This window comes from Diadema antillarum, unplaced genomic scaffold (assembly GCF_040938485.1).
Source record: "Diadema antillarum isolate AM-2024a unplaced genomic scaffold, OU_Dant_1.0 scf00000210, whole genome shotgun sequence".
Taxonomy (NCBI): domain Eukaryota; kingdom Metazoa; phylum Echinodermata; class Echinoidea; order Diadematoida; family Diadematidae; genus Diadema; species Diadema antillarum.
In genome coordinates, this window is record NW_027271099.1 from 1282137 (window position 1) to 1305796 (window position 23660).

Sequence of the window (23660 nt, forward strand, 5' to 3'; positions counted from 1 at the left end):
GCACACTATGATCCCCCCCCCCCCCATCCAGCCCCCTGTTTTAAAGGGGTTTAAAGATTGATGTTTTTTCTCACTTATATCAAAGTGATTCTTGACATCTCTGATACTATGTATCAAACTCATGATCACCTGCAGATAGGCCTACATACATGAAAATCATCATCACACAGCAGCCACGTACCCTCAACATTTTTTTAGACATCCTACGTAACATCAATAGTGATTTTATCTTGTGGAAGACATCTGTTCATTCACTCTTTCTTCAGCTTTGACTGGGCCATTCTCATCAGCAGCTCCACTTCCTCCAGTGGTGCTCGCAACCTGATCTCTTTCTCCAGCAGAAGATCCAGAATGGCTTGGAGTTCCTCAGGGAAGTTCCTCACTGCATCCATGTACAAGCTCTGGCAGGGAGGAATGAAAAGAAGCTTAATGCCACATGTACAGCTTGCCAATATCGAAACAGAATGATTCTCCCTGTGCAAAGACATGTAGATTCACAAGTGTTCATACTCCCATACACTCCCCCCTCCCCTTCCCCAAGTATCAATGAGGTGACAGAGTGCAAGCTTTTTTTGCACGATTAATTCTCCACACTGGGCCAATTAAAGAAAGCTTCCATGTTTAATTTCACAGATGAGAATATCGGTTTACAAAATATAAATCTCCCTAAATATTTTGGTACCTGTAATATGTGTAATGCAGTCTGCATACCCAGACTAGCGAAACCCCAGCAACAAGGCACATATCCATGAGATGCGCAATCACAGTTTATCAGTGCCAGATTAGGTGCAGTTGCTATGCCCCTATGTAACAATGCACCCCTGTGAGGAACCAAGAGAACCCTCTCATGTATGCTGCCATATCATCAGTGTAACATCACTTGCACTCCAGTAGCTGAATACAGGAGCACTGAACCTATATCTGCCTTTGTCCATGTGTCTGGTCTGTGTTGCGTTGCATGGCTGTCTGAACCAACATATATAAGAGACAATCTTTACAGTACCTATTTTACCTCACCCTTTTTAAAGAAAATTTAAGCAACATGCTGCAACAAATCATTTAGTATCAGAGTATAGTACTAAAAACCTAGACATATTTGCAGCTTGAAATTTTTGTGAATTGCCACTGGCATTCAATGCACAGTGTCGACAAGAACTTTCACATGCATTTTAATTTCGCCAATCTTGGCTCATTACGAAATTCTAGAAAATTTCATGCACGTGAAAATTTCTGGTTGTACAGTATATTTCTTCTTTGCGTTCTTACAATTTCTAATCTAGTAGTTTGAAAGCAACTGCAGCACACATGGAGGTTGGCTATTTTTACATGAATACAGGAGACGAGGTGTAGATAATTTTACCTTTGACCATGGGCAATGTTGCACTGCACGATAGAAGATGGATTTCCCCCTCTGCTTGTCCCCTTGTTGAACCTGAAAAAAGGAGAGAAGACAATGAGAGTAGGATGAACAGTATCCAGTACTTGCTCATTCAGTGTAACAGTTTGCAAAAAGAAAGAGCAAGCTAGGGGAAAAAAAAAAACTCTTATAAGACTTTTGTTTCCTCAAAAGATCCTTCACAGCTTTCTCACTGACTGCTTTAAGAACACAATTTTACTAATTGTTCCACTTCTGGTTTTACGAAAAATGAAAATGTTCAGGTGTGAGTTTCTTCAGTTTGTCTCCCTCTACAAATTAACAATTTAATTTGTAGAGGGAGACAAACTGAAGAAACTCACACCTGAACCTTCACCCCTCTGAATAATATCTTTCTTTAATTTTATCCTATGCCTTGTCCGCTTTGGACTACTTAACATAACAATGTCGGAATTCGGAGCTTGGGTATTTGTTCCACGCTCATCGTGTCACTGCCAGCAACCAGGGACAGCCTGGTGGTAGTGTCGCTGCCCGGAAAGCAGTAGAGGACAGGTTCGAGTCCCACTGGTTCCTTTTTCCGAAATGTTTGTTGATTTACAGATCAGCAGTTGCGATCTCAACAATTTAATTTGTAGAGGGAGACAAACTGAAGAAACTCACACCTGAAACTTCACCCCTCTGAATAATATCTTTCTTTCATTACTGAAAATTTTATTATTCTCAAAAAAAGAGAGGAAAAATCAACAAATTTTCTATTAAACAATGAGAAACTCAACCAAACTGTCAGTCCCAGACTAAACTAAACACATTCTCACCTCAAAGTGAAGGTAAAGGCGCCAAAGCAGAACACAGTGCCGAGTGTGTCTACTGGATGTAGCCTTGTCAAAGAGGGAGCGAACCCTATGGGTGATGCCTGTTTCTCTACCAGCTGGAAATTAGAAAATATCAAAGAAGGTCAAATGTACTCAACCAAGGTTATATGTAATTCAACACCTATTTTCAATACAGTATACAGTATTGGTGTGAATGGAGATTAATATGGTGGGAACTTTGCATAAGTTCACACCAAGGTTTACACTGGATGGCTCTCAAACAATGCTCACTCTGGGTGCTTGACTTTTGTCACAAGTACTAGTGTCAGTGGTCAGTAAGACTGTGAGACTGGACAGCAATCAAATGCAAACGGTGGTAGACAAAAATATTGATAATTGTAAAAGTGGACATTTTCATGCATTTCGTGTGATAAGAAACATGCAAGAAAATAAAGGCAAGCAAAAGTTTTAGCTTGTTATATATGCATAACACTATTTTATGATTTGATTCTGTGGAATTCAAAAGACACAAAATTAATCTCACCCGTAACCTCTTGTGCGAAAAATTGAACAAAAATGTACACTTTTACAGGAAAGCATATATCATATGCAGAGAGAATTAAAGTTTAATACATTGTATAATCATAAGTCAGACTTGATTTGTAGGTCATTTAGAGTAAGTATAAAGTTGCACAATGTATTGTTTATCCTATGAGCATTTTGATCTTTTTTTTAAATAAAATTGATAAGTTTTAGGTTGACACTGCTTTGTTTCTTTTTTTTTAAAATCTTGCTTTGCTTTATAAAAAAACCACTTTGAAGTACAATCACTACAAAGCCTTCCTCACAAAGCCACGTCTGCATTGAAATAATCAGGCAGCATTGCTGTTTATACTGCTTGAGTAATAAATTTGTCTACTTTAAAAGGTATTTGTCAAAGCTCACCAACACTGATATCTTGATCCCCTTGTATTTTCTGGAGCCTCCTCAGTTCTGCCTGGATTGCAAACAGCCATGGAACAGGGTGAGTGGTCTCCGACGTTGCCCTGTCAAAGTAACGCCTCAGCCTACCGGCAATGTGGGACCACTCTTCCAACATGATCAGGGTGTCAAGAAGCTCAGGATTGTTGCTATTTCTGTTTAAACATTTCATTCAAAAGCAAGCAGTTCATTACATTATAAAATTGATAACTACAGTCAGCACGTTCATCGGCTAAATCATTTAAAAAATCTTTTCTTGTCTGTACATTTGTGGAATACCAATACGTTAATCAAGTGTCAGATATCAACAGTGGGTGCTCCCACTTTTAGACAAACCACCCAAGGAAAGTGACAAAAAACATGCTCAAATCTTGAGTGCATTAGCATGAAAGTCATGACACATCATCAAACAATCACAAGTAATCTTCGCCTGTCCTTACAGGAAAAATTGCATTGTGGAATACAGAAAGAGATAATATGACAAGTCATTGTTCAGAAATTCAGTCTAGCTTGCACTGACATGGCAGGTAAGATATTTGCATAATATACCTATGCCAAACATGAGGAAACCTCTTCTTGTATGTACTGTTAAAAAGAGATGTCCTTCATTGAACAACATAATCAGAGAATCTGAAAAGTGCAGAGCTTGCTACATGATTGAATTCTGGTAGACAGTACCTCTTTAAGGCTCGCTGCAGAATGTTCCTCAGGAGAGCTACAGGCATAGGGTGACTGTTCACGTGGTGTGACGCCACCCTCACATAAAACGTCCACATGAGATCCATGTCCAGCTCCAGCTGCCGCTGCACAACAGTCCTGTCTCCATCGTCGACAGAGTCCCTCACCTGAGAGAGGAGGCTATCAAAAGTGGTCAGTGTCTCCTCAAAGATCACTCCACAAGCCTGCATACTCACACTCAAATACTGAAACAAGGCATAGCAGAGAGAGAAGTGGACAAAGATGGAGCCTTGATGATCCAAACACCTGAAAGTCTCTGCATCCCTGCAGCCATGCATTTCTTCCTTTTGCATGGAGTTCTTGTAGGACTCTACCAGTCTCGTACACAAGTCTACATAACCCTTGCGAGCTTTCAGAATTCGAGCTGCCGAGACATTTTTCTCACTGAGAGTTGTAAACTTTCCTCCTTCCCCTAGAGTTGTAAGATGGTGCAAAACTTCCTGCTTCTTCCTTGCTAACTGACTTGTGTTGTCCGTCTCATTCCTCTTTGAGTCAGTGCAACGTAAAGTTCCATCAGGTGGTTTCCTTCCACCGGTTGAATCAGACATAGAAGGCTGCTGGTGACTCGCTTGGAGACCCATTTTGAGAGTCACATAGACAGAAAGTAGTCTACAGACATCTAGACTGCATCCATCTGGGGAGAGGTTTGTATCAGAAAATGTGAGCGCAGTTTCAAATATCCTCTGGGCCTCTGTCTCACTCCCATTGCTCCACTCCCACCTAGCAAACTCCTCCCAGAGACGAAGGTTACTGCGATTGCTCTCCTGGCCAAGAATACTTTTGGCCAACTTCTGACCCTCCTTCACCTGTTTCTTTCGCTTCTTCACACTCGCAGTAGGTTCCACTGATTTCAGGTTGTATTGCATCTGTATCAAACGCAGATGGCACTGTGCTTCTTCCGGGAAGAGGGGAATAGCTTGATCAATGATAGTATCTGCAAATTGGAAAACATGCCGACAGTCTTCTAGAACTTTCTGCTGACAGCTTGTTTTCTGCAATGGCAGAATCAGCTTTCCATTCAGTAACACACCACACGTTCCATTGTTCCTTCTCATATTCTGCCCACACTCAAACACTTCCCAGGGATGCTCCAATGTGTTCATGGCAATCTCAGAATAAGACATACTGTGATGTCTGTATGCACCAAGGAAGTCTAGGAAAGCCAGAATCAAGGCAAATTTCTGTTCCTGTGTGTCCAGGTCACAGAGAAAGCAGCTGATGTCATCAAAGAGCACCATGCGGTCTGGATCTTCACAGTCATCATCCGTCTGACCTTCTCCTGGTAGCCATGGTGAGAAATGGGCGTGTTCACGCAGGATCTCCTCTTGCAGCCAGGCATGCCATATTGGTTCCGTCCCTTCCACAGCTGACTCGTCCTCTTCAACTCTTTGCGCCTCTGTCAGTACGTGAGTAAAGAAATTGGCATAGGTTTGGTAATATTCAACATTGCTTGTATCAAAATGTATTGAAAATCTGCGCAATTGATGAAAAAAAATGTCAAGTACCGACAGATCTGGTAGGTAACATATATAATAATACTATACAACACGTGCTGGAATGGATCACTATATAATATAGAAATGAGTAAACAGTTCCTTAATGTGGTATTTCACATATACAACAATTTCAAGACTGATCATAAACTTAAATGCATTAATTTATTAAATCTGAGTGCAGAATGGTGGCTTTAGAGTGTCATGTTATCAGAGAATTGTGTCTGCACAAAGGAGAACATGGATGCAACATCAGGCTCCAGAATGTTCACAGATGTGCCTCATACCACACATTCTTTGACAAAAGTTCTTTTAAATGTACACTACACTGTGCACCATACTTCATTAAAAAAATGTGACTCACTTTTTTTTTCTGAACTGGAGGATAGCTTGATAGATGGATGGATAATCTACAAATATAATCCATCTAGCATCCTTTGTGTGGTGGTGTGAAAATATTTGGTATTCTGGATTGACATCATGACATAACTTTTCACTCCAGATATAAAACTGACAACTCGATTGTGTATGGAACTTTTCAAACAGGAAATCCATTGTACTGATCATATCCTCCATGAATTTCATACCATTTGCAATTACGAAACAAAAAAAAAACAAAAAAAAAAATGCATGACTGCTTTTTTGACTCACATATTTCAAATCAATAAAGGTCTGTACGAGTTATAACTTTCAGCCTAGCCTAAATCATAGCAATAGCATAATAAGAAGTCATATCTATACCTGAAGAATATCTGTGGGTTCTGTGCAAAATTATTCAATGGTAACATCAGACATGTGTTAAGCATATATTGTTAAATTCAATATGATGCTACACATCCTAGAAAATGTCTTATCCTTACACGTTACAGGTAGGTGTGAATTCAAACAATTCACCACAATGGTACTGCATCCCAAGCAACAAGCAACTTACTCTGAGTGTTCTGGCTGGCCCAGCCTCCCTTCTCTTTGCGGTGTACCCACTTACACCAACCTTCGGCACCCACCTCTCCGAACCGTGCCTCATTACTGTCCCAGAATGGCTCAAAGAATGCAATCTGGGTTGGGAGAATAACAAAAGTCTAAATAACAACACACTCGTATGACACACATATCCATGACAACAACACGTGTCACAATGAAAATGATGCTGAGGAATGAGCAGGGAGGTAAAGCAAAGACTTGTGATGAACAACTAACATGAAATCCTGGAGACTCAAAGAGTTTCCCTGTTAGAAAGTTTTGTTTTTGAAAGATCTTATTGCAAAGACCATTCATTTCAGACCGATTACTACCTCACAAATGAGTGCATGTTTCCAAGAAATGTTTGATTTAATTGCAAAAACAACAATTAGCACTGAATACTTGGACACCGCACAGCAAAAATGGAAATAATTACACTGAAATAAACCCATTACAATTACTTGCATTTGTCCGCAAGAAAGGGATTACAGCAATGTTACCCAGATAAAGTAAAACTCCATATCAATTAGAACTTCAAGGTAGGTGGAACTTCTGCACCATAAAATTTACAAAACTTTTATGAATGAGCTTCAATACTTTTCCCTCCACACCACACTGTTAAGCAAAATATCGTCAAATCTGTCCTAGCAGCCACCTGTCTATAATAGCTGCCACAGGCCGTATGAAGCATGTATATGTACATGAAAGTACATAATAGCTGTTACTAACAAGGATTACACTGTAAAAGTAGGCAATTCATACAAAATGTTGAATAAACTGTCTCTAGTGGCCACCTGTCTATAACGACCACTCTTTTCATCTTCCTTGGGTGGCCGCTATAGACAGGTTTGACTGTATCTATCTTTGAGCTTCAATACCTTTCCCTCAAGAGTTGTTGAGTCCTCAATGTTCTGTGGACGGAAGCAGTTGAATTCCACCATTGCCTGGAGCAAGGCTACAGCTTTCTCTGAATGCCCAGCCTGTCTCCAAAAGTGACAAACCTGTAATACAATGTCTGCAACAAAACAAAATGAAGAAAGAACATGTACCAATACTCTGTAAGTAACTGTATCATTCATTCTTTTCACTCATGTTTGTTTTTTGCTTTGTCTTGCTTGTTTTGTTTTTTTAAATTAATAGAATAAATGTATATTCTGTGCTGCAATCATCCATCATTTCTCAAGTGGTTTCTGGAGTGCACATCATCTTCAAACTTATATCACCATTCAACTACCAAGGTAAAGAAATACGAAATAAAAAAATACGTTCAAGCATACAATACTTCCACAAAAATTGCAAACCCCAAACACAAATTGATCTAGATATCATTACTGCTACACTTTTGCAAATATTTTCAACCTTGCCCTAACTTGACACAAAGGGTTTGCAAACAAGAACAAAAACAATAAACCATGCATGCATTTTTTATGAAGGGCTGGACAAAATGTTGCATAATGGATGGTAAGGCATTACTGGTGAATCTTATTGTATCCAAATGAATAGATTAATTTTAAACCTGAAGTTATGCACAATTTACTTGTTGGTCTGATTCAACAATATCTCTTGCTGTATGAGAGAGCACCGGATTTATTTTCCTTCTTTGTTCCTGTTCCCACACAAGTAAACAAATCTGAACTTACCAAATTTGAATTCTGTTCCCCGGGCACTCAGTGTACTGAGGAAATCCTCGTAAACCTTGGAGATACCCGACACAGAGAACTTGGTGAAGCAGGAGCGTTGATAGGCCAAGTACTGCTGCCAGGTCTCTAGGTTCTCCCGATGTTGTCTAATTGTCGACTGCCAGTGTTTGGCCAGTTGGGCAGAGTCCCAGTTCTCTCTGCACAGTTCAAGCTGCTCCAGCTGCAGGTCAGGGTTGCCTGGGTTTGCTTTCAGGGCTTTCTCCAGGATGGCAAGCTTCTTCTCCAGGATCAGTTGCTGTCTCCTGGAGGAGCCCACTGTAAGGCCTTCATTACCTGGAGTGCCTGCATGGACATCAACTCCCGCCTGGTCCTGAAAATGCACAAATTCAAGCCACCTGGTGATGTCATTTGGGTGTTCATGCAGGTACTTGTTGAAGAAAGTGATTTTCTGTGATGCGTCACTGCTGATCAGCCCACTCTTGTTTTGACGGTCCAGTTGCTGTTGTCCATCAGGTTCCAGTGATTTTGAAGTGCCTGAGGACTGCAGAGGCGGTGGCAGAGGAATGTAAGGCATTTCCACATAGTCAGCCTGCTCTTTTTTACCTCTAGCCTTATGGCACTTCTTTTCTGCAACTGGTATTCTTTCCACATCAGCCTCGGAGAAAGACTTGACAAAATATCTGCCAGTATCTTTGACACTCTTTTTGCTGTCTTTACTGCTTTTTCCATCTCCCCAGTCAACACTCTGCTTGGCAGGGTCAAGTCCCATGCAGAATTTTCCCAGTCTTCTGTAGAAGGCAACATCTGTGAAGTTCAGCGAGTTGAAGCACAAATTGTTTTTGTCCGACTTCTCATCTAGGTAAAACGGTATGGCAGGAACAGATCCTATGTCATCAATCCACATGGATGGTGGTCTTTTTCTCAGCCTGACAAGACAATAATGAGAACAAGGTACACTTTCAGAAATGCTGCACAATACACATATGTCTGCACATGAACAAAGTCACACTTGTCCTTTCTAACCTCCAATCACTTTAAAAAAAACCCAAAAACATAAACATTGAAATACATAGATACTATTTTCCCCCAGTACCTATTGAGGAAAATGCATCCAAACTACGATTTTGATTAAATTTTTAGGGTCACTAGCACCATTAATCACAAATTCATATGTAAAAATTTTCATTACATGATTCTCATTCATATTCAGTGTTGCTGTGCTGCTTGAGCAATGAGTCAAAACTAGCTTGGTTCACTACAGACAAATATTCTGCACAGAGAATTGGCCTCGCCCATCCATTCATCAATGAATTGATGATAAGATAATAATTAGTAAGTGTACTTCACATAAAGTTTGATATTTGTATTTCTTATTTGCTTGACACATCTACTGGAACTGTCACCTCAAACATAATCTTAATTTGCCCTCAACCTTCTTGTTTTGGATAAAGCACACTATAATCTTGTCATATACCCGTACTTGTCACATTCTTCAGCATGTCTGTGTCTGCGTCTCTTGTGTCGGCTTTTCTTCTTTTTATGTCTCCTTCCCTCAGAATCTGAACTGGACTCGGAGTCACGATGATGTCTCTTCTTCTTTTTCTTCGAGTGTCTGCTGTGGTCACTGCGTCGCTTTTCTGATCTGCGCATATCACTGCCTTCATCAGATCTTTTCCCAACAGCCTCTTTTGGCTCATCTTTGAGGAAACTCGTAGCACCATCACATGAAACATTAGACTCTTTATATTCGCTTTTCTTGGTAGAAACAGATGAAGACATGTACTCCTCATCCAGCAACTTCTTCTCATCAGGGGAAAAATCTGAGCCATTTCCCTTGGATGGAAGTGGATGCATTGAATGTTTAAATGCATGGACAGGATCTCCATCACTTTGTTCTCCTACTGTATGTGATGATGGAGTGTTTTCTCGTCTGTTGTTTTGTTCCCCAATCACTGCTGCCTCTTCCTGGGGATCAGGCAGAAATGAGGTGATGTTCTGGCTTTGAAACAGCTCCTCCCTCCCATGTTGATGTTGTACTAAAGCTTGAGCACTAACTCTGGGAAAACTCTGGTTGTTCAGCCAGTCAGGATCTACACCAAGCAGACAAAATAACAAAGAAAGAGTGAGGTCAAAATGGTCACAAAAACTCTCCCAAATGTAATTTTGGCATTGAAAGGTGAAATGCTTAAGACTACAGATTTTCCTAAGTAATCCTACTAGTTTATACTCTATTCAGTATTTTGGCAACATAATAGAATGGAAAGTCAGTACTACCTCAGTAACAGTTAGGGCATTTCCTGGGCATGCCTCGACTTCTATCAGTGCTAAAAAGTTCTAAAATCAAAGAAACAAAACAAAACAAAAAAACCAAACAAACAAACAAACACACACACACACACACACACAGACACAGGAAACCATGAAGTTTGGATATGATGCAATGTCAAAAGGAAGTAGTTCAAAACTAGAACACGGCTGTGATCTCACAACTTAAAGGGATGGTATAGTTTCAGCTGAGATGGGGATTCATCAGACTTCGACTTCTTGCTACATGGTTAGAAACCACTCACGAAATATAAAAGAGCATACACTTGAATTCTACATGGAATTCAAAGTGTATTCAAAGTGTATTTGATAAAAATTGGTATCCAAGTGGCATTCTAACATAGCTCATTAAATAATTTCATATATGTGGTTTCCCTTTATCTCGCAAAATGTTACCGGGTAAGACCTGAATCCCCATCTCAAGAAAAACCATCCCGGTATCCCTTTAATCAGCTTCTTTCATTCAGTACGGTACACCACCAGTTATAAATTGTAAGGTGTTAGATTGTAAGGAGTAAGATTTGTCACTAGCAAATATGGCAGAGATATCCATGTATTTGAACACACACATCAGTGAACTAAATTTAGTTCACTGCAAGTGGAAACCACTATAAAATCATTGTTTCGTTGGTAGGCATTTTTGCTCTTGATCAAATTCATCCAAGGCCAACGCCAAGTCGCCATTGGAATTATACCCAAATCTGTACCTGTACGCATACACTTATTGGTGTCCCTACAGTGTACATGATTGCAGATTCTACCAGTGGCTAGATCTAGAAAAGAACGTTCTAGACCTAGCTCTAACGGGTGGTTAGTGTTAAGTTGGCATATAACAGGGGCGTCACCAGCTTTTTTTCAAGGGGGGTGCGTTTTGACACTAAATTTTTACGAGATTTTTTGGACAGACATTTGGAATAAATAGGAAGCTCTCAATCCCTAGACTTTTCCTGTTTTTTTAGGGAAACCAAGCGGGGAAAGGGCACCGGCGTAGCTAGGATTTCATCGGGGGGGGGGGGGGGGGGGGGGGGGGTTAGTATGCGAGGGAGCGAGCAAGGGTGGGGGGAGGGTGTGGAAGTGCCAGAGGGGGTTGTACCCCCTATAAATGGATTATGGAATGACGATGTGAAACGACAAATTACTGGCAGCGATATCAGGAGAATGGCATAACAACTACATGCGAGCGAGGGGAGCGAGCGAGCTTGAAAATTTTGACATTTTACAGTCCAAAAACTGCCGTTTGTAGCCATATTTTTTTTTGCTTTGTAAATTAAGGGGGGCGCACCGGGCGCAACTGGTGGCAATAATTGGCAGCAACATCAGGAGAATTGCATAATGATTGAATGCGAGCGAGCAAAGAGAGCGAGCTTGGAAATTTTGACATTTTACAGTCCCAAAACTGCCATTTGGAGCCATATTTTTTCGCTTTGGAAATAAAGGAGGGGTGGGGGCGCAACGGGCGCAACTGCCGGTAATTACTGGCAGCAACATCAGGAGAATTGCGTAACAATTAAATGCGAGCGAGCGAGCGAGCGAGCTTGAAAATTTTGACATTTTACAGTCCAAAAACTGCCGTTTGTAGCCATATTTTTTTTTTGCTTTGTAAATTAAGGGGGGGGGGCGCACCGGGCGCAACTGGTGGCAATGATTGGCAGCAACATCAGGAGAATTGCATAATGATTGAATGCGAGCGAGCAAAGAGAGCGAGCTTGGAAATTTTGACATTTTACAGTCCCAAAACTGCCATTTGGAGCCATATTTTTTCACTTGGAAATAAAGGAGGGGTGGGGGCGCAACGGGCGCAACTGCCGGTAATTACTGGCAGCAACATCAGGAGAATTGCGTAACAATTAAATGCGAGCGAGCGAGCGACCGAGCTTGAAAATTTTGACATTTTACAGTAAAAAACAAACAAACTGCCGGTCGTAGCTATGCCGTTTGTAGCTATATTTCTTCGCTTTAGAATTTAAGGGGGCGCATCGGGCGCAACTGCTGGCAAATACTGGCAGCAATATCAGGAGAGCATAATGATTACATTATGCTCTTTTACAGTCCAAAAACTGCCGTTCTTAGCCATATTTTTTCGCTTTGGAAATTAAGGGGGAGGGGCACCGGGCGGAACTGCTGGCAAATACTGGCAGCAACATCAGGTGAATTACATAACAATTAAATGCGAGCGAACGGAGCGAGCGAGCTTGAAAATTTTGACGTTTTACAGTCCCCAAACTGCCGTTTGTAGCTATATTTTTTTCGCTTTGGAAATTGGGGGGGGGGGGGCGCACCAGGCGCGACTGCCGGCAATTACTGGCAGCAGCTTCAGGAGAATGGCATTACGACTAAATGTGAGCGAGAGGAGCGAGCGAGCTTGAAAATTTTGACATTTTACTTTCCAAAAACTGCGGTTTGCAGCTATTTCATTTTATTTTTTCAATTTGGAAATTAAAGGGGGGGGGGCGTCCGGTGCGCCCCTCCTCCTGGATCCGCCACTGGTAGTCAAGGGTGTGGGTTTATGTTCATGACTGGGGGAGGTATGACCAGCGATGTGGCGTCGAAGTGACCAAGCGGGTAAAGGATGTCCAAAATCTGCACTTTAGAGCATCCCCTAAACTAATTGTGCGTGTTTGTTTGTGTGTGTGTATTATATACATGGAAAAGTTAGGAATTAGCCCAGGTCAAGCCTTTTTATTGGCAATGCAAGACATTTTTATATAGTATGTAAAGCAACACTGCAAAATCAATGATCTAGCTTTGATATAACGAGCGTAAGGTACAAAGGTGTACATTCTACATCACATTGCGCAACATTGTAGCGACTCTTCGTTCGAATGTACTGAGTACACTGATGCGCACATCCTGCTTATATGCAGAATGCCAACCAGGAATCACAATCTTTTGTCGGGTCCGGGCTTTGTGAACAATGTTTCACACTATATTCCTATTTAATTATGGTTAAAAGAAATCATAGAAAAATATCTTATATCTGGATCACCCTTTCATTCAAAAGCAGTTTACTAACACTTGAACTACTATTTCGGTAAATCTTTTTTTTTTAACCAGCGGATTGGGAGGGGGGCGCAACCCCCCCCCCCCCCACCCCCACCCCCTCCGTAGTTACGCCACTGCTTTTGGGTGAGATAATTGGGCAGATTTCTTGAATTCTAACAAAAAAGCAAGAAAATCTTTTCATCGCGGAATTATGATTATGTGGGATGGGGCAAATGGTGCGCTTGCCTTCCAATATTTTTATGGGGGCAACATTTTTGATTTCTTTCAAAAGCAAGAAAATCTTCTCATTTCGGGAATTATTGATTATGAGGGGGGGGGGGCAAAACTAAAATATGCTTGCCCCTTCATTTTTTTTCAATTTTTTTTTTTTAATGAGGCTAAGGCTCGCTCTTGGGCTGGCAATATGGATTGGTCAGAAGTAACGTACATAGACCCTACATTTATACTTGTAAGTAGCACACGTACATGCAAACGTGTATAAGTGCTCCGTATATCGTACGGATGTACAGTACGGTCGATAAATAGTAAACACTGTAGAATACTAATAGATATGTATAAAATCAATGCTGCCAGAACCAGGGGTGCGAATTGTTTTTGCCGACGATTGTGTGTGTGTGTGTGTGTGTGTGTGTCCCTGGTGCAGACTGATTTTTTTTTTTTTTTTTTTAGGATCTGAAGGGGGGTGCGTTCGCACCCAACGCACCCCCCCTGGTGACGCCCATGTATAATTTATATCAACAACGAACATAATCTAACGTTAGAACTAACGTTAGATTCTACTCTCTCTCCTCGATTGATGTTTGTACCGTACACCGAAATGGTCTCTATATCCCGCCCCGAGAATCACAACCACGACTGGAACAGATTCAGATTCAGATTGACGGTTCTAGGGTTTCAGGTTCACTGATTTCTGACTAGATAGGTAGGAGCCTAAATACTAACAGCCGAACCGTACTGACCGGTAATGACACCATTCTTACAACCAATTTGTTGCGTACACAAATTCATCCTCCTAAACCTAGCTGACGGGTGATAAATTTAAAGCCTGTTTTGAAACAGGAGGTTACTAGAATTCTACTTCAGTTGTTTAATAAGCGATCCAATTTTACCGTCATGCAACCTTACCTCTTTTACCAAGTCCACTTTTACCCTCCTCTTTCACGGCGGATGCACTGGGAAATAAACTTTTTCCACGACTGATTTCCATGGTTCACGGAACACAACGCCTAGTAACGTTGCTCGGACTGGTCGTTAGTCGTGGTACGTGTATTACCTTGGCACCAGCTTGGCACTGCATGCACACTGCTCATAATAAAGCTCTTCTGTCGCCGCGCTCAGCGCCTGGCTACGGCTGGACAGCTCGAGAGTGGGGATCCTTTTGACTGTCAGCTGATTGCCGTTTGCATCACATCATACCGTTTGCATGATCATCGTTTCTTTCCAGAAACGATATGACGCAGGGAAGATTTGTTTTACACTCTGGATGATGGAACCTGCAGAAGGATACTAGGAACTGGTTATGCGAATGTGCAGGAATGCAGTGGCGGATCCAGGGAGGACCGCACTGGGCGCACACCCCCTCCCTTTATTTCTTTTTTTGTTGAAACAAAAGAAATAAAAAGAAAAAAAATGGGGGGAGGGGTGCGTGCGCCCGCCCCCTTTATTTTGTAAACGCGCCCCTCTTTACGGAATTCTTGGATCCGCCCCTGGGAATGCATACAGATTCATGATGCCCTCAAACAATATCACTCATGCGGCCATAAAGTGTCATTATCATATTTTTCTAAGAGTAATTCTACTATTTTTCTTCATATTACTCGGATACGCCCACAAGAATTAAAAACCCTTCCAAACACCAAGATTCTGCCAGTGACATTATCTGTCAATCATTGTTCAAGTAACCCCGGGGTAACCCCCCTGTACAATAAATATGACTAATAAAAGACAATGAAATGCACCGTCCCTGTATTTCTCTGGGGTATAGACTGAGCATGACTTGCATGTTCCCATGCTACTAATACTGTATGATTTTTGAAAGACACTAGTCCACAGGAAAACCAGATTCAAGAAACATGCAGGATTTAAATCTAACAGCTCAGATAAAGACGCAATTTAAGAGTCCAATATATAGCTATATGCAAATTAGAACTCAGTTTCCCTAGTGGTAGAGTAGTTAAGCCACTCTTACTTCTTGACTTGTAATATCATATGTACATATACCTTTTATGGCCTCGCTTTTGACTTATATTCATAGTAGCAGAGTAGCCAATATTTGCAAATAGTGTTCTATAGTTTTGACATAACATATCCAGTTGGTATATAAAAATATATTTTATAGATTTTATATTGCATTCTTATAACTTATTATGATTATATATAATGTTCTGTTATTATTTCTTAGTTTTGTTTGTTTTAGTTGGTTTGTTTTTCAGTGTACCATTATTTCAATATCTCATCTTATGTTACATGTAATGCTGTATTTATGATTTCAACGCGACAGAGTCATTAAAATCAACTCAATTCACTTAAAAAAGAGGGGAAAAAAGCTAATTTAGGTTACACTTTGACAATGCAATCATAGTAAAGGTACCATAAGTCATGTATAGGCTTTTTTTTGTGGGGGGGGGGGGTATAAGGATTTATGATTCAACGAAAATCTGTAAAAGAATGCACGCCACGTTTGCAAGTTTGCAAGGTTGTATGCTAGTAGAATAAAATCGTCATTTTTTCTTGTAATTTCGTACAGATATCATCAAAATGTCCATATTTGGTCTCTTCCAGTCCATAAATGTTCACTGTAACAAATTTTGATAATGACGTTTGACATCATTTTTTAACAAAATGAGGCTAAGTTCTGCAAGCATGGTACAGCACATTTTCAAATAGAAAAATATATCATTTCTTTGCTTTCTTATTGTAGGGATAATTTCTGCTCACTTCATGATGAAATATGCAAATGCCTCGTGTGCATCATCACATCTTCTCCAATGACTGCAGTTCTGAACATCTAAATAGATCAGGATTTTATGATGTAATCGTTTACTTGACGCCGCAGCTGAGAATGTATAGGCGCGAAAGAATGTGGAAATTCGTAATAAAGGTATAAAATGAAACTTCCAACGACGGTGTTGGAAGGTAGGCCTCGGGGCGTGTTAATGTGGCAAGATATTATTTTTGTTGTGTAACAAACTACACACCAAACACACTCTCGTCATACAGCCATATTCCAACGCCTTGAGTTATGACTCCACTCGACAATTACTAATTGTAATAATGGGCGTTGACAACAGAATATTTAAGGTTTCAATACTATACACGCTTTATTGTCGTGTACCTCATTATATCACACGCAGGTGATAATTATAGGGTATTTCCCCCAGAATATGAATCAATCAGGGTATTGGTTATTTACGACTCTCCATGAGCAATCACACCAAATTATATTTGGTCAAAACGTTTAAAAGGAGGTCTTGAAATTGAGGGGACATACATGTGGTTATAATTATTAGGAGCGGTAATACATATAAAAGGGTGCATAAGTTACGAACCACCGCGACAGTCCGAACAGAGTCCCTAGTCAGCTAGTCGCTTCCAGGGTGAAATAGCGGCCACGTCATTCTCCAAGGGGACCTCGATCGCGATCGCGAACTGCAGTGCGCACTGCCACGATGAGCTCCGGGTCGAGATGCTGACGTGTACACGCACTGTCTGGAACGGACCGGTGTTCGCCGCCTCGTCGTCGCCCGGCACTCACATCAATAGCGTTGACATCGATTGTTACGGATGCGATCCCACTTGGAGATTCACAATAAATTTACGCTAATTCGTCGAGAGCTGGACATGGATGAAGTTCATCCTTAGTCGTTGACGACGGGGTTGACGATGGGAGGAGATGCGAGATGATGAGCTTTGATGCAAGCCTCATGCAGCGTCCGCAAATATGACAGGAAGGCAACTCCTCTTCATAACAATTGTTCCACAACTATTTAGAATTAATGTTGCTTGAAACATGCACCTCACCGATGTGGTGTATTGTATGAACTCCAAGAATTATAGTACAATGTAAAACTGACTCAATACGGGATGGACTTGACTCTGGAAAGTATAATATTACATCTCCCCTTTGTATCGGACGCAGGGGAGCGATGGTCTATGTCCATCTCCTTTGGAGGTTGAGGAGCCAGAGTGAGAGAAAAAGCTATGTCCACGGTTAATGTTAGGGAAAGGGGGCTACGTGGCAGGTATTATGGGATAAGCCTACGTGTACCTTTTTACATAACCGTGGTCAAAGGACTGGTCAGCAAAAATTAGCTCTTTTGATTCTTCTTTTGCCATCGGGGAGCGTCCGGAGAGAGTAACATGATTATATAATACCGATTGAAATAGCTCCCTCTCTCGGCCGGTGACTTATAGTCAGACTAACGGGGTACGTGCTGCTACAAGGAATCCCCCCCTAGTACGTAAGTCCTGACCAGCACTGACGTACGACAAAAGGAAAATTAACTGTATGTACACCGTTTTACTACCTGCCAAAAACACAATATCAATACAAAGGTCGTGTATACCCTTGAGGACTGCATGCAGGTTGTTAGAAAGCAAACAAAACTTATTGTAAAATACTGTACATAATAATATGCTATGAGGTCGATCTGACTGAACTGCGTGTTGGTTCAACGTCCTCAAGCACGGACCATGTATTATAGCACGGACTCGATAATAATACAAACAGATAAAAATTTGTAACGGAAAGTACAAACAAAGCATATTGGCCAAGTATGACACAAAAAAGTGTATGTCATGTTGCTCATGTCGTTCTGCGATGGCAGCCCCTAAGCGTTATACAATGTACTACCATAGAGTATCGCAGAAAGCACACAAAGTAATATACATGTACGATAAAAATACGGAAACTTAATGTATCTGGTTGCAGTGAATCCGCCCGTGGTAAGTTTTCCTTCTACGGGGGTAACTCTGAGATCACGCAAAAGAAACTAAGATGATAACAAATTATCACAAAAAAAAAAAATCCTGTACAAACTGTATACGGCCAAGGCGTACACATATAACATACATACTAATTACTTATGACAGTCACATAGTATTCACATTAATTAATTAAATCTGCCTTAAAACCTCGACATCATCAAGAGTGATGGCAGACGCCTCGTAACTAAATGAAATAACGTCATCCTAACGATACCACATAACGCGCCGGCCATCTGACGTGGCGCCCCGATCTCGTTTGTCGGACCGGTGGATCCGACTTCGCAGCGGGCGTATCCGACGCCGTCAACGTCGCTGGGGAAGATTCGAGTGGGGAACGCGTTGTGTCGCGAGGCACTACTACATCGTCCGGCGCGCTGCTGCTCTCGACATGCGCGACTTTTAAGCGATCGACGCTCACCTGCTCTTTCTTGCCATTGATTTCGAGTGTGTAATGCCTAACGTTGCGTCGTAACACTTTGTAAGGCCCATCGTAGGGCTGTTGCAAGGGCTTACGAACTCGATCAACACGGACAAAAACATAAGAACAAGTGTGCAGGTCTGTCGGCACGTGAGTAGTCGTGTGTTGGGAGCGAGGCGGAGTAGGTGTGAATTGAGACATGTGGTTACGTAATCGAGAAACATAGTCGCTCGGGTCGACAGTGGTCTGCTGAGGAGCAACAAACTGAGCGGGCAAGCGCAGTGTCGTGCCGTAGACAAGTTCGGCTGGGGAGCACTTGAGGTCATCTTTTACAGTAGAGCGAATGCCCAATAAGATGATCGGGATATGCTCAGTCCAGTGGGAGGGGTCGTTCTTTGCTTTTAGTGCAGCTTTCATCTGACGGTGAAATCTCTCTATCATCCCGTTTGCTGCCGGATGATAGGCGGTAGTGCGAATCCTAGTCGTGCCTAACAACCGCGTTAATTGCTCAAATAGGCGTGATTCGAATTGAACTCCACGGTCTGTGGTGACCGTTTCCGGCGCGCCGTGCACTGCTACCCATCGTTCGACAAACACTTTAGCTACAGTCTCCGCTGTTATGTCGGGTATGGGAACTGCCTCGGGCCACCTCGTATATCGATCTATACAAGTGAAAACGTATGAATTGCCCTGTGAGGTAGGCAGTGGTCCTACTAAATCGATATGAACATGCGCAAATCGTGCGTCAGGTGTACTGAATGTGCCGAGAGGAGCTTTGACGTGTCTATGAACTTTAGACTTCTGGCAAGGAATGCACTCGCGTGCCCACTTTCGAACATCTTTGTTGATGTTTGGCCACACGAACCGAGAAGTGATAGCTAGTTGGCTGGCTTTAACACCAGGATGAGATAAGCCATGGACTGAGTCAAATATCGCGCGCCTGTGGGATTGAGGAACGTACGGACGTGGCTTTTGGGTTGACATATCACAAATAATCTCACCACCAGTAGAAATGAGAGGCAAACGTTCGAGTTTAAGGCTAGTACGTGGGTTTCGCAGCTCTGCTTGCAACTCGTCATCGCACTGCTGTGCTTGTGCCATCGATGCGTAGTCTACTGTTTCAGTCGTGTGGAGCGCGTTTACCGCAGGGCGGGAGAGCATGTCGGCTACTACATTTTCTGCCCCTTTTACGTGCCGAATGTCGGTAGTAAACTGGGATATGTAGTCAAGTTGCCGTACTTCGCGCGGGCTGTGACGGTCTGGCTTTGCATTGAACGCGTAAGTCAGGGGTTTGTGGTCTGTATATACACAGAAGTCACGGGCATCAAGCATGTAACGAAAATGCTTGATAGTCAAGTAGATAGCAAGTAACTCTCGTCCGAAAGTACTGTACCTCGTCTCCGCTGCGTTCAACTTGCGAGAGAAAAAGGCGATTGGCTGCCAGGCCCCGCCAGTCAGTTGCTGTACCACGCCCCCGACTGCTCTGTCGGACGCGTCGACCATGATACTCAACGCTGATTGGGTAGAAGGGTAAGCCAATAGTGTGGCCTGTGCAACTTTCTCTTTGATTTCGGCAAATGCCACGTCGCATGCTGGTGTCCAGTGCAGTGGTTTTCGTGAGCGTGTTGCACGATTCCGGAGGAGGTCCGTGAGCGGTGTCAATGTTTCTGCGCAGTTTGGGATAAACCTACGGTAGAAATTGACCAGGCCTAAGAATGCACGCAGCTGCTTGACCGAAGTGGGCGTGGCGCATTGACGTATGGCTTCAACCTTTTCGGGCAGTGGGCTCACACCTTCGCTATTGATGCGGTGGCCCAAGAAATCGAGCGAGTCTCTCCCGAATTCACATTTGCTTGGGTTTACTACTACACCGTACTCTTGCAGTCTTGCGAAAAGCAAACGCAGATGGCGCTCGTGTTCTTCGTGATTCGCGCTTGCCACGAGGAGGTCGTCTATATATGCATAAACGAATGTGAGGCCACGAAGAACTTGGTCAATAAACCGCTGAAATGTCTGAGCTGCGTTGCGTAACCCAAATGGCATACGCAAAAACTCGAATAGGCCAAATGGTGTGCTAATCGCAGTTTTGCAAATGTCATCAGTCTCTACGGGGATCTGATGATACGCCCTTACCAAGTCTATTTTCGAGAAAACGCGCTTGCCGTGCAAGTTTGAGGCAAAGTCCTGAATGTGAGGGACGGGGTAACGGTCGGGGATAGTTGCCTTATTCAAGGCGCGATAGTCTCCGCACGGCCGCCAATCCCCTTCAGTGCGTTTGGGCACCATGTGTAAAGGTGATGACCACGGGCTGTTGGACGGCCGCACAATGCCGAGCTCGAGCATGTGTTCGAACTCGCGTTTGGCCACGGCTAGTCGGTCAGCTGTCAGTCGTCGTGGTTGTGCACTAACGGGTGGTCCCTTTGTCTCGATATGGTGTGTGATGTTATGTCGAACGTCGCTCTCTTTGTATACCGGTTTGGTTATGTCACTGAAGTCGGTCGTAAGCATGCATCGGTATGGGTCGTTGTCATCGTCGGCTGTCATATGTAAGCCGACGGGGTTGAGTCCCACGTTAACCGCAGTCTGTCCTGTGACATGCAAGTTTGTTACTGTGTCTATCAGTCGTCGTTGTTGGACATCGACCAAAAAGTGGAAGTGATGCAAGAAATCGGCACCGAGTATCGGTGTAGCCACATCGGCAATTATGAAAACCCATCTAAAATTACGGCGCAAACCCAAATCTAATGTTAATGAACGTTGGCCATATGTGGCTATTTGGGAGCTGTTTGCGGCTCGCAAGTGATAAGAGGATGGATACTTTCGCTCATGTTTGCCGGGTGGGAACACCGACACTGCGGCACCAGTGTCAATCAAAAATTGCTGTTGCGTATTGTTGTCAGTGACGTAGAAGAGGCGACTGTTGCTATGGGAACCAGTCGGGGTCGTCGCGCCTACCCGCTGGTCACGTCGTTTCCCTTGTACGAACAAGGTTGAGTGCATCGATGTGCGTTTGCACCAAATCGGTAGTGGTAAAAGCATAGCTGCTGTGCATTAGCTCCGGGCTGATCACTTGACGCTGCCGCCGCAGCGTTCGCTCCTTGGCTTTGCTGGCCGTGCTGGCCGTTGTGTTGCGAGGGGGTCTTAGCGCCCCTGCCTCCCGTGCTACGGCTGCGACTACGTCCCCGCTGCTGCATCTTTTTGACGCTAAACGTCAGATCAATCAACGCACGCTTTACTTCGGCAAGCTCGCTCGTTAGCTGTGCCAACGTCGCTGGAGGCGTAACCCCTCTCGAATTTCCCCCACTACTGCTAACTGGTGCTATTATCGGAGGGCTAGCTGTCATTGTATTGACACCCGGTACGTGGGCATCAACGATCCGATCCGCGAGCTCGGCCAACTCCTGCAAAGTTAGGGCGTCAGAGGTTGATGCTAAAATTAGCCTGACGTTTTGGGGGAGTCTTTGCAGAAACAGCTGCTTCAGAATACCCTTTTCTAGCGTTTGATCGCCTACCAGCTGCTCCATTCTCCGCAGAAGCTGAGAAGGTTTACGATCGCCGAGTTCCTCCTCAGTTAGGAGTCGCTTAACGCGGCGCTGTTCAGATTCGGACATTCGTGCTATGAGAGTTTGTTTCAGTTTGGTATATTGGTTGGCAGAAGGTGGGTTAACAATCAAGTCACGCACATCCTGCGCCACTTCGGGTGACAATGCGGCGATAACATAGGCGTATTTTGTCTCCTCTTTAGAAATGCCGCGCGTGCTAAACTGTGCCTCCGCTTGTGCGAACCAAATTTGGGGGTCGTTTGCCCAAAATGGGGGCAATTTGATAGAAACTGTGCCTATGAGTGAGCGTTCCTCGGGCTCTTTTGCAGGCGAGGCCGCTGGGGATAGAGTTTGCTCCGCACTGTCGGTAGCCATGGTTACAATCTCTTCACGCAAGAATAAAATCGCCTAACGAGGGCGCGAGGTCCTGACCGGAGTGTTATGTGGTATCGGTCACTGCCGCAGCAATTTGCTACTGAATACGAACTATTAGGCCCACAAACAATCGAGAATAATTTGCAAACTTAACAGACAGCAACATACATATTACGTAAGCATAACACAAAATTGCCAACCTATGTGGTATGAGCCTATATAGTAGCAAGAATATGCTCAGATAGTATGGTTCACACTAAGTGCCCCTAACAAAAAAGTCCTGTGGTACTCCCTGTGGTACTTGTCGGTACCACACAATGTACCACACACTTGTAATGTTACCACAGGAACTGTGTGGTACTGTACCACAGGCTTGTAGGGTACTCCCTGTAGTACTGGTTGGTACCACACAATGTACCACACAAATATATGTTAACACAGGAACTGTGTGGTACTGTGTCACAGGCTCGTGTGGTACTCTGGGATGTACCACAGGGCAGTACCACAGGACATTACCACAGGAAAGTTCCACAGGACAGTACCACAAGAAAGTATACACACAAATTGTCCTGTGGTATTTTGGGACGTATACCACACAACAGTACCACAGGACAGTATCACATGAATTGTCCTGTGGTATTTTGGGACGTACCACAGGAGAGTACAACAAGAAAGTACCACAGGATAGTACCACAGGACAGTACCACACGACTTGTTCTGTGGTATTTTAGGACGTACCACAGGACAGTACCACAGGGCAGTTCCACAGGACAGTACCACAGGAAAGTACCACAGGATAGTACCACAGGACAGTACCACAGGAATTGCCCTGTGGTATTTTGAGACGTACCACAGGACAGTACCACAGGATAGTACCACAGGACAGTACCTCACGACTTGTCCTGTGGTATTTTGGGACGTACCACAGGACAGTACCACAGGGCAGTACCACAGGAAAGTACTACAGGAAAGTACCACAGGGTAGTACCACAGGACAGTACCACACGGCTTA

The 23660-nt window shown here is 43.2% G+C and overlaps 2 protein-coding genes across 2 annotated transcripts; both read right to left on the bottom strand.

The window, feature by feature from the left end:
• Nucleotides 1–195: 195 nt before the first annotated feature.
• LOC139724286 (nuclear exosome regulator NRDE2-like) lies at nt 196–14562 on the bottom strand. Its single transcript, XM_071635431.1, has 11 exons — nt 14453–14562; nt 9480–10089; nt 8000–8925; nt 7238–7374; nt 6331–6454; nt 4453–5302; nt 3847–4389; nt 3139–3323; nt 2191–2303; nt 1361–1432; nt 196–401 (listed from the first exon to the last, which is right to left on the bottom strand). The coding sequence occupies exons 1-11, from the start codon at nt 14532–14534 to the stop codon at nt 252–254; spliced, it is 3792 nt and encodes a 1263-aa protein (XP_071491532.1). The 5' UTR covers nt 14535–14562; the 3' UTR covers nt 196–251.
• A 7120-nt stretch (nt 14563–21682) lies between these two features.
• LOC139724269 (uncharacterized) lies at nt 21683–22648 on the bottom strand. Its single transcript, XM_071635411.1, has one exon. It carries the CDS (start codon nt 22646–22648, stop codon nt 21683–21685), a length of 966 nt encoding a protein of 321 aa, XP_071491512.1.
• Between the last annotated feature and the right edge of the window lie 1012 nt (nt 22649–23660).

Coding starts and splice junctions, on each gene's coding strand:
- LOC139724286 (XM_071635431.1), bottom strand. CDS start 14,534: ATGGAAATCAGTCGTGGAAAAAGTTTATTTCCCAGTGCATCCGCCGTG. Junction 8,926..9,479: donor CATGCTGAAGAATGTGACAA/GTACGGGTATAT, acceptor TTGTCTTGTCAG/GCTGAGAAAAAGACCACCAT. Junction 6,455..7,237: donor CAACAACTCTTGAGGGAAAG/GTATTGAAGCTC, acceptor CTCCCAACCCAG/ATTGCATTCTTTGAGCCATT.
- LOC139724269 (XM_071635411.1), bottom strand. CDS start 22,648: ATGGCTACCGACAGTGCGGAGCAAACTCTATCCCCAGCGGCCTCGCCT.